The 12024-nt window shown below is 39.3% G+C and overlaps 1 protein-coding gene across 1 annotated transcript in view; it reads left to right on the top strand.

The window, feature by feature from the left end:
- The first annotated feature begins 2733 nt into the window (after nt 1-2733).
- Nucleotides 2734-12024, top strand: part of LOC132559084 (potassium voltage-gated channel subfamily KQT member 1-like) — a 54250-nt gene continuing 44959 nt past the window's right edge. Inside the window, exon 1 of the mRNA XM_060223694.1 lies at nt 2734-2894. Within this exon, the coding sequence (XP_060079677.1) occupies nt 2764-2894 (131 nt within the window). The 5' untranslated portion in view covers nt 2734-2763. The remainder of the gene's footprint in view (nt 2895-12024) is intronic.

The following is a 12024-nucleotide window of genomic DNA, read 5'->3' as shown; positions in this document are numbered from 1 at the left end:
GTCACTTTAGTAGAGTGTTTATCATTGGCATGTTTATGTTGTTGTAAGAAGGCTCTTGTATCAGATTTTATCTTGTTGTAGAAACATTCTGTTTTAAAGTCAGAGATGTTTCAATATGTCCCCATTTCTGTTTTAAAATCCTAGAATATATAAGTAGGTCATAGCATTCTCTTTTTAAAATCTTGGATGTTTCAGTAAATCACAATTTCTGTTTTAAAATCTCAGAATCTTCAAGTAGGTAATATCATTCTCCTTTAAAATAGTAGATTCTTGAAGTAGGTCACAAAACTATATCTTAAAATTATAAACATTTAAGTAAGTCATAATTTCTGTTTCAAAAATAAAGAATGTTTAAGTAGGTCAGACTGCTGTTATGACAGTAGAGGGCCTCTGTGAAAATCCTCCAGAGGATCAATATACGTGTACTTACCAGTATTGATTCTTTGATGTTCGATCCTCTAAAAAAATAAATACCCAGTGGAGCTCAGTCCTGTGCGCTGAAACATTAGACTCAGTCATCCATGAAGGCATTTTATGTTTTAGTGGATTTATGTTAAAATGGAGTAATTTAAAAGCACTGATAGTAACTATGACTTGAAGGGATCTGTAAGTTCAGAATCTGTGAGTAAAAGGGTCTGTGAATTATAGGATTTATGAGTTAACAGATCTGTGAGTAAAAGGATTTATGAGTTAACAGATCTGTGAGTAAAAGGATTTATGAGTTAACAGATCTGTGAGTAAAAGGATTTATGAGTTAACAGATCTGTGAGTAAAAGGATATATAAATAAGTTACTTGAACTATTAGTGAGTGGTTCTGTTCTGAGAGTTGGTGGTTCTGAGAGTTGTGGGTTCTGAGAGTTGGTGGTTCTGAGAGTTTGTGTTTCTGAGAATTGTGGGTTCTGATACTTTGGGGTTCTGAGAGTTTGTGTTTCTGAGAGTTGTGGGTTCTGAAGGTTGGCAGCGTTTACATTGTATGTGTTTATATAGGGAGGATATGCTTCACACAGCATTACTGGGTTATGATCTGACAAGAGATAATGTATTAGGTATGATAGGTAGCTTGTCATTTGCTGGAAGATACGCATCTATATAGTCAGCCTCCGCAGCTCAGTACAGACAACTGTTGATGCCTCGAGGTTATATGTGATAATGATAGCATTATTGTAGCTAGGATTTTGTATCTGTGAAGAAAAGTGGAGATAACCACTTTATTGTAGGAGATTAATCCTAACTTTGTAATCAGACTGATGTACCTGTTACCAAGAAGTTGTGTTTTCTAGCATGGAAGATATGAAAGTGTCACACACAATGTCTGATTTCTCAGGTGATGGTCAATGACATTTGATGTCATGATGTGACATTTCTGATTTCTCTGTTACAGGTGATAACTGGTGATGATACATGTGGTGTGGTGACATGTCTGATTTCTCTGTTACAGGTGATAACTGGTGATGATACATGTGGTGTGGTGACATGTCTGATTTCTCTATTACAGGTGATAACTGGTGATGATACATGTGGTGTGGTGACATGTCTGATTTCTCTGTTACAGGTGATATTTGGTGATACATGTGGTGTGGTGACATGTCTGATTTCTCTGTTACAGGTGATAATTGGTGATACATGTGATGTGGTGACATGTCTGATTTCTCTGTTACAGGTGATAATTGGTGATACATGTGGTGTGGTGACATGTCTGATTTCTCTATTACAGGTGATAACTGGTGATGATACATGTGGTGTGGTGACATGTCTGATTTCTCTGTTACAGGTGATAACTGGTGATGATACATGTGGTGTGGTGACATGTCTGATTTCTCTGTTACAGGTGATAATTGGTGATAAATGTGATGTGGTGACATGTCTGATTTCTCTGTTACAGGTGATGATACATGTGGTGTGGTGACATGTCTGATTTCTCTGTTACAAATGATGGTTTGTGATGATACATGTGGTGTGGTGACATATCTGATTTCTCTGTTACAGGTGATGATACATGTGGTGTGGTGACATGTCTGATTTCTCTGTTACAGGTGATGATACATGTGGTGTGGTGACATGTCTGATTTCTCTGTTACAGGTGATGGTTTGTGATGATACATGTGGTGTGGTGACATATCTGATTTCTCTGTTACAGGTGATGATACATGTGGTGTGGTGACATATCTGATTTCTCTGTTACAGGTGATAATTGGTGATACATGTGGTGTGGTGACATGTCTGATTTCTCTGTTACAGGTGATGATACATGTGGTGTGGTGACATGTCTGATTTCTCTGTTACAGGTGATGATACATGTGGTGTGGTGACATGTCTGATTTCTCTGTTACAGGTGATGATACATGTGGTGTGGTGACATGTCTGATTTCTCTGTTACAGGTGATGGTTGGTGGTGATAAGTGTCATGATGATGTTGTGATTTATACAAACATCAGAATGGTACAGTGATGGGTACTAAGGCAGACAGCAGTCAGCCTCCTGGCCCTGGGGGCAGTGAACCAATCATACATGGACCAGACCCAATTCTACCACACCCAATTGAGTTGGCGGAGATTGACCAACCAGACAAGACTGTTTCTGATGCTGACAAAATTATCAATGAACAAGGTAAACAGGAAGTGACATACCAGCTTTCTGGGCCAGGAAACAACAATGAAGGTGGAAACAGTGTTAAGTTTGACTCTAAAGGAAAAAGTACTTCAGGGGGCGATTCCTATTGCTCTAATGCAGCTTGGTTGGAATTTAAACCTGTGATTTCTCAAATGGATAAAATACTAGAGGATAGATATAAAGTCAAGACCAAACATAGTGTGAAAGCATCAATTCAAGGGAAAGTGTACAATTTTCTGGAGCGGCCAACAGGATGGAAGTGTTTTATTTACCATTTCACAGTGTAAGTATTACCGGTGTTTGTATAAAGACTTACGTCAGTTGACTCTTAGAAAGTTATATCTGACAGTTCTTGATTCCATCTGTAAAAACCCTTTGGTTCCTAATGGCCAGTGCAAGTTTGATTTTGAACAAGTGTTTTAAGCTTCAAATTTTTCATATTTAATTTTTAGACTGTTGGGAACTTCAGAAGAAAAAACAAATAAATCCAATAATGCTTATGAAGAGTTTTAACATAACATCCCAAAAATCATTCTTAACTGAATGGCATTAACCTCATTTTAAAAGCAAAATTTCAACGACAGCAGTAAAGAGCTATTTGGAGAAGACAAAAAATCAAACTTACATTTCACCAAAATAGATTTTATGACAATGGCCCCAGAGATATCTTATTTCAACTGTTATACAATTAACAGTACACGCTTCCCAAGGTAAATTTCTGATGAGGATTGTTTTACTGAGGTTGAATTCCAATACAGAACGTGTTCTCAGAGTCAAACCCTATACTGACTATTCCTTCACAGTCAAACCCTATACTGACTATTCCTTCACAGTCAAAACCCTATACTGTCTGTTCCTTCATAATATAAACCCTATACTGTCTGTTCCTTCATAATATAAACCCTATACTGTCTGTTCCTTCATAATATAAACCCTATACTGTCTGTTCCTTCAGGGTATAAACCCTATACTGTCTGTTCCTTCATAATATAAACCCTATACTGTCTGTTCCTTCATAATATAAACCCTATACTGTCTGTTCCTTCAATAAACCCTATACTGTCTGTTCCTTCATAATATAAACCCTATACTGTCTGTTCCTTCATAATATAAACCCTATACTGTCTGTTCCTTCAGGGTATAAACCCTATACTGACTGTTCCTTCAGGGTATAAACCCTATACTGTCTGTTCCTTCACAGTCAAAACCCTATACTGTCTGTTCCTTCATAATATAAACCCTATACTGTCTGTTCCTTCATAATATAAACCCTATACTGTCTGTTCCTTCAGAGTCAAACCCTATACTGTCTGTTCCTTCAGGGTATAAACCCTATACTGACTGTTCCTTCAGGGTATAAACCCTATACTGTCTGTTCCTTCATAATATAAACCCTATACTGTCTGTCCCGTCAGAGACAAAACCCTATACTGTCTGTTCCTTCAGGGTATAAACCCTATACTGACTGTTCCTTCAGTGTATAAACCCTATACTGTCTGTTCCTTCACAGTCAAAACCCTATACTGTCTGTTCCTTCAGAGTCAAACCCTATACTGTCTGTTCCTTCATAATATAAACCCTATACTGTCTGTTCCTTCATAATATAAACCCTATACTGTCTGTTCCTTCAGAGTCAAACCCTATACTGTCTGTTCCTTCAGGGTATAAACCCTATACTGTCTGTTCCTTCAGAGTCAAAACCCTATGCTGTCTGTTCCTTCAGGGTATAAAACCTATACTGTCTGTTCCTTCAGGGTATAAAACCTATACTGTCTGTTCCTTCAGGGTATAAACCCTATACTGTCTGTTCCTTCAGGGTATAAACCCTATACTGTCTGTTCCTTCAGGGTATAAACCCTATACTGTCTGTTCCTTCATAATATAAACCCTATACTGTCTGTTCCTTCATAATATAAACCCTATACTGTCTGTTCCTTCAGGGTATAAACCCTATACTGACTGTTCCTTCAGGGTATAAACCCTATACTGTCTGTTCCTTCACAGTCAAAACCCTATACTGTCTGTTCCTTCATAATATAAACCCTATACTGTCTGTTCCTTCATAATATAAACCCTATACTGTCTGTTCCTTCAGAGTCAAACCCTATACTGTCTGTTCCTTCAGGGTATAAACCCTATACTGTCTGTTCCTTCATAATATAAACCCTATACTGTCTGTTCCTTCACAGTCAAAACCCTATACTGTCTGTTCCTTCACAGTCAAAACCCTATACTGTCTGTTCCTTCAGGGTATAAACCCTATACTGTCTGTTCCTTCAGGGTATAAACCCTATACTGTCTGTTCCTTCAGGGTATAAACCCTATACTGACTGTTCCTTCAGAGTCAAACCCTATACTGTCTGTTCCTTCAGGGTATAAACCCTATACTGACTGTTCCTTCAGAGTCAAACCCTATACTGTCTGTTCCTTCAGTGTCAAAACCCTATACTGTCTGTTCCTTCAGGGTATAAACCCTATACTGTCTGTTCCTTCAGGGTATAAACCCTATACTGTCTGTTCCTTCAGAGTCAAAACCCTATACTGTCTGTTCCTTCACAGTCAAAACCCTATACTGTCTGTTCCTTCAGGGTATAAACCCTATACTGTCTGTTCCTTCAGGGTATAAACCCTATACTGACTGTTCCTTCAGAGTCAAACCCTATACTGTCTGTTCCTTCAGGGTATAAACCCTATACTGTCTGTTCCTTCAGGGTATAAACCCTATACTGTCTGTTCCTTCAGAGTCAAAACCCTATACTGTCTGTTCCTTCAGGGTATAAACCCTATACTGTCTGTTCCTTCAGAGTCAAAACCCTATACTGTCTGTTCCTTCAGAGTCAAAACCCTATACTGTCTGTTCCTTCAGAGTCAAAACCCTATACTGTCTGTTCCTTCAGGGTATAAACCCTATACTGTCTGTTCCTTCAGAGTCAAAACCCTATACTGTCTGTTCCTTCAGAGTCAAAACCCTATACTGTCTGTTCCTTCAGGGTATAAACCCTATACTGTCTGTTCCTTCAGGGTATAAACCCTATACTGTCTGTTCCTTCATAATATAAACCCTATACTGTCTGTCCCGTCAGAGACAAAACCCTATACTGTCTGTCCCGTCAGAGACAAAACCCTATACTGTCTGTCCCGTCAGAGACAAAACCCTATACTGTCTGTTCCTTCAGAGTCAAACCCTATACTGTCTGTTCCTTCAGGGTATAAACCCTATACTGTCTGTTCCTTCAGAGTCAAAACCCTATACTGTCTGTTCCTTCAGGGTATAAACCCTATACTGTCTGTCCCGTCAGAGACAAAACCCTATACTGTCTGTCCCTTCAGAGACAAACCCCTATACTCTCTGTCCCTTCAGGGTCAAACCCTTATACTGACTTCCATGTAGCGTATGAACCCTATACTATTTGTCCTGTTAGAGACAAAACCCTATACTGTCTGTCCCTTCAGGGTCAAACCCTATACTGTCTGTTCCTTCAGGGTATAAACCCTATACTGTCTGTTCCTTCAGGGTATAAACCCTATACTGTCTGTTCCTTCAGAGACAAAACCCTATACTGTCTGTTCCTTCAGGGTATAAACCCTATACTGTCTGTCCCGTCAGAGACAAAACCCTATACTGTCTGTCCCATCAGAGACAAACCCCTATACTCTCTGTCCCTTCAGGGTCAAACCCTTATACTGTCTTCCATGTAACGTATGAACCCTATACTATTTGTCCTGTTAGAGACAAAACCCTATACTGTCTGTCCCTTCAGGGTCAAACCCTATACTGTCTATCCCATCAGGGTCCAAACCCTAATATGTCTATCCAATCAGGGTCCAAACCCTAATATGTCTATCCAATCAGGGTCCAAACCCTAATATGTCTATCCAATCAGGGTCCAAACCCTAATATGTCTATCCAATCAGGGTCCAAACCCTATAATGGCTATCCAATAAGGGTCCAGACCCTATAATGGCTATCCAATAAGGGTCCAAACCCTAGTCGATATACTGTGTCCCTTATTCAGAAGTTGAGACAACATCAAAGACATCATGGAGCATTGGATAGAAATATTGTTTATCAATAAGCTAGTGTTGTTCATCTTTTGTGTTGATAAACAAAATTGGACAAACTAATTTAGAAATTTGGAAATATTGAGTAGATAACGTCACTGTTTAAAGAAATGTTAGACTGTAAAGGATGCAGCATCTGTTTTACATGTCTGTGTAAGTTAATTAACAGTTGCCTTGGTGATGGTTTCCATAAAGACCTGAAATGACTTGGATTTGATAATGAGACACAGTAAGACAACAGTCACAACACTAATCAGTCTACAGATACTGTCGGCCTGAATAACAAAACCAGTCACCTTGTGCTTTCTGGTATTACCTCACTGGTAATGATAAAGTAAAAGGATTAGCTATGTCCAGGAATGATAAAGTATAAGGATTAGCTATGTCCAGGGGCCAGGAATGATTAAGTATAAAGATTAGCTATGTCCAGGGGCCAGGGATGATTAAGTATAAGGATTGGCTATGTCCAGGGGCCAGGAATGATTAAGTATAAGGATTGGCTATGTCCAGGAATGATTAAGTATAAGGATTAGCTATGTCCAGGGGCCAGGGATGATTAAGTATAAGGATTGGCTATGTCCAGGGGACAGGGATGATTAAGTATAAAGATTAGCTATGTCCAGGGGCCAGGAATGATTAAGTATAAGGATTAGCTATGTCCAGGGGACAGGGATGATTAAGTATAAGGATAAGCTATGTCCAGGAATGATTAAGTATAAGGATTGGCTATGTCCAGGAATGATAAAGTATAAGGATTAGCTATGTCCAGGAATGATAAAGTATAAGGATTAGCTATGTCCAGGAATGATAAAGTATAAGGATTAGCTATGTCCAGGGGCCAGGGATGATTAAGTATAAGGATTAGCTATGTCCAGGAATGATAAAGTATAAGGATTAGCTATGTCCAGGAATGATAAAGTATAAGGATTAGCTATGTCCAGGGGCCAGGGATGATTAAGTATAAGGATTAGCTATGTCCAGGGGACAGGGATGATTAAGTATAAGGATTAGCTATGTCCAGGGGCCAGGGATGATTAAGTATAAGGATTAGCTATGTCCAGGAATGATAAAGTATAATAATTAGCTATGTCCAGGGGCCAGGGATGATTAAGTATAAGGATTAGCTATGTCCAGGGGACAGGGATGATTAAGTATAAGGATTAGCTATGTCCAAGGGCCAGGGATGATTAAGTATAAGGATTAGCTATGTCCAGGGGCCAGGGATGATTAAGTATAAGGATTGGCTATGTCCAGGGGCCAGGGATGATTAAGTATAAGGATTGGCTATGTCCAGGGGACAGGGATGATTAAGTATAAGGATTGGCTATGTCCAGGGGACAGGGATTATTAAGTATAAGGATTAGCTATGTCCAGGAATGATTAAGTATAAGGATTAGCTATGTCCAGGGGCCAGGGATGATTAAGTATAAGGATTAGCTATGTCCAGGAATGATTAAGTATAAGGATTAGCTATGTCCAGGGATGATTAAGTATAAGGATTTGCTATGTCCAGGGGCCAGGGATGATTAAGTATAAGGATTAGCTATGTCCAGGAATGATTAAGTATAAGGATTAGCTATGTCCAGGGGACAGGGATGATTAAGTATAAGGATTAGCTATGTCCAGGGGACAGGGATGATTAAGTATAAGGATTAGCTATGTCCAGGGGACAGGGATGATTAAGTATAAGGATTAGCTATGTCCAGGGGACAGGGATGATTAAGTATAAGGATTGGCTATGTCCAGGGGCCAGGGATGATTAAGCATAAGGATTGGCTATGTCCAGGGGCCAGGGATGATTAAGTATAAGGATTGGCTATGTCCAGGGGCCAGGGATGATTAAGTATAAGGATTGGCTATGTCCAGGGGACAGGGATGATTAAGTATAAGGATTGGCTATGTCCAGGGGCCAGGGATTATTAAGTATAAGGATTAGCTATGTCCAGGAATGATAGTATAAGGATTATATGTCCAGTCTGATTAATATAAGGATTAGCTATGTCCAGGGGCCAGGAATGATTAAGTATAAGGATTAGCTATGTCCAGGAATGATTAAGTATAAGGATTAGCTATGTCCAGGGGCCAGGGATGATTAAGTATAAGAATTAGCTATGTCCAGGAATGATTAAGTATAAGGATTGGCTATGTCCAGGAGCCAGGGATGATTAAGTATAAGGATTGGTTATGTCCAGGGGCCAGGGATGATTAAGTATAAGGATTAGCTATGTCTGATTAATATAAGGATTTGCTATGTCCAGGGGCCAGGGATGATTAAGTATAAGGATTAGCTATGTCCAGGAATGATAAAGTATAAGGATTAGCTATGTCCAGGAATGATTAAGTATAAGGATTATATGTCAGGGGCAGACATGAGTTTCAATTTATGTAGGAAATTAAGTGAAGGATTGGCTATGTCCAGGAGCCAGGGATGATTAAGTATAAGGATTGGTTACCCCAGGGATGATTGTAAAGGATTAGCTATGTCTATTTTTACCCCAGGCTAGTGAGGATTAGCTATGTCTGAATCTTGAGTACCCCAGGCTAGTGAGGATTAGCTATGTCTGAGTCTTGAGTACCCCAGGCTAGTGAGGATTAGCTATGTCTGAGTCTTGAGTACCCCAGGCTAGTGAGGATTAGCTATGTCTGAGTCTTGAGTACCCCAGGCTAGTGAGGATTAGCTATGTCTGAGTCTTGAGTACCCCAGGCTAGTGAGGATTAGCTATGTCTGATGTACCCTAGTGAGGATTATCTGAGTCTATTGTACTATGTATTGAGTGTGATTTTCCCCAGGCTGAATCTTCTTGAGTATAGTGAGGATTTTATGTCTGAAGGCTAGGATTATATAACAGGCTAGTGAGGATTAGCTATGTCTGAGTCTTGAGTACCCCAGGCTAGTGAGGATTAGCTATGTCTGAATCTTGAGTACCCCAGGCTAGTGAGGATTAGCTATGTCTGAGTCTTGAGTACCCCAGGCTAGTGAGGATTAGCTATGAAGATTTCTGATTAACAATTAGACATAAACTTTACCCTTGTCTAGAAATAATCAATTGAAATGTTTATAAAACAACCTTGGAAATGTCCCCAGTTCTATTGACCAATAGCTTGTTAGGACGTAGTTTTATGATCATCACATCTGGTGTCACGGAGAAAACCAGCTTATCAGAGATTTCTGGGATATGTTGTGAGATGAAGGGAACATTTGGGTTGTTGCCATGTTTATATACTTTTGTGAGATTAAAGGACACAGTATATTGCTTGTTTTTGTAATATATAGATATACTGGGATACAAAGTATTAGATATAACAAGTAAACAGTCTGTAATGTATGGATATACTGAGATACAAAGTATTAGATATAACATGTGCACAGTCTGTAATATATGGATATACTGAGATACAAAGTATTAGATATAGCATGGTACACAGTCTGTAAGATATGGAGAAACTGAGATACAAAGTATTAGATATAACATTGTACACAGTCTGTAATATATGGATATACTGAGATACAAAGTATTAGATATAGCATGGTACACAGTCTGTAATATATGCTAAGACAGGGGGAGAAAACATGCTAGTAGATCTAAAGGTATATTACAATAACATACATATATACAGGTGCAGACATGAGTTTCAATTTTGTATGAAATTGTGAAATAATTTCAAGAATTTTTCATTTAAACTACCCTCTTGTAAATGTTATTTTTCCTCAAGTTGTGCACATAATCACTTTTTATGAAGCTATGGCCACCTAGAATGGATATCTGAAGACTTTGTTGATTATCTGGGGGAGATAGGCATGACCTGTTTGTGATACATCATTAGTCAGTGCTAGCTCGCGGATAGTGTTTTTTTATCTCGGACAATTTCACTGATGTACCCTATCATATCTCTATTGTACATGTATTGAGTGTGATTTTCCCTGAATATTCTTGTTATTAGGATTTTAAAGGGTAAGATTATATAACAATATGTGGTGTAATAATGCTTACATCACAGTGTAATAGAGAATATGATTAGATAGCCTGGTCAGTGCTGTTTTCTAGATGCCTTCATAATTGTTGGTTGGAGTTTGTAGACAGTGGAGAGTTCTGATCAGAGCAGACTGACCAGGCATCCATGACGTAATTCTACATGGAGGAACATCCTAATGGGATTAATGTGTTGTTTACATAACAGGCCTGTAGATGTGCATGTATACATATTACATAGACTCAATACCCAGAATTAATATAGTAATTGGCTTTAGAGGTATTGTGAAGGGACTGGTATTGTGTCTCCCCTGGGAGTCTGCTAACATCTGTCCCTGCTGTGTATTACAAGCATATGGTACATTACACAGGACAACCCGCTTAGTCTTGTGTCATGATTTTGGCTTTATCTTAATGTATTAGTTTCCTAGTTTCAGCTGTTTAATGATGTATTTCCTGAAACGAAGGAGTCTTTCCAAAATGAAGGAAAGTTTGCTTCCGACAATTCTGACAAAAGTTTAGTATGTTTAAGACAATCAATATTTCCATACAAGACAATGTGTCCCTTTGGTCCCTCTCTTTACGTCTAATAGGTTCCTATATCCAAGTTTATCTATAGCCCTGACACAGCAGTCTGTCTATGTCTGTATATAGCCCTGACACAGTAGTCTGTCCATGTCTGTATATAGCCCTGACACAGTAGTCTGTCCAAGTCTGTATATAGCCCTGACACAGCAGTCTGTCTATGTCTGTATATAGCCCTGACACAGTAGTCTGTCTATGTCTGTATATAGCCCTGACACAGTAGTCTGTATATAGCCCTGACACAGTAGTCTGTCCATGTCTGTATATAGCCCTGACACAGCAGTCTGTATATAGCCCTGACACAGTAGTCTGTATATAGCCCTGACACAGTAGTCTGTATATAGCCCTGACACAGTAGTCTGTATATAGCCCTGACACAGTAGTCTGTCCATGTCTGTATATAGCCCTGACACCGCAGTCTGTATATAGCCCTGACACAGTAGTCTGTATATAGCCCTGACACAGTAGTCTGTATATAGCCCTGACACAGTAGTCTGTATATAGCCCTGACACAGTAGTCTGTATATAGCCCTGACACAGTAGTCTGTCCATGTCTGTATATAGCCCTGACACAGTAGTCTGTATATAGCCCTGACACAGTAGTCTGTATATAGCCCTGACACAGTAGTCTGTCCATGTCTGTATATAGCCCTGACACAGTAGTCTGTATATAGCCCTGACACAGTAGTCTGTCCATGTCTGTATATAGCCCTGACACAGTCGTCTGTCCATGTCTGTATATAGCCCTGACACAGCAGTCTGTCCATGTCTGTATATAGCCCTGACACAGTAGTC

The sequence above is a fragment of the Ylistrum balloti genome, unplaced genomic scaffold (genome assembly GCF_031769215.1).
Source record: "Ylistrum balloti isolate Yb309-2 unplaced genomic scaffold, AGI_CSIRO_Ybal_v1 Utg370852, whole genome shotgun sequence".
Taxonomy (NCBI): Eukaryota; Metazoa; Mollusca; class Bivalvia; order Pectinida; family Pectinidae; genus Ylistrum; species Ylistrum balloti.
Note: the sequence above shows the minus strand (reverse complement) of the source record. Positions and strands in the feature narration are given on the sequence as shown.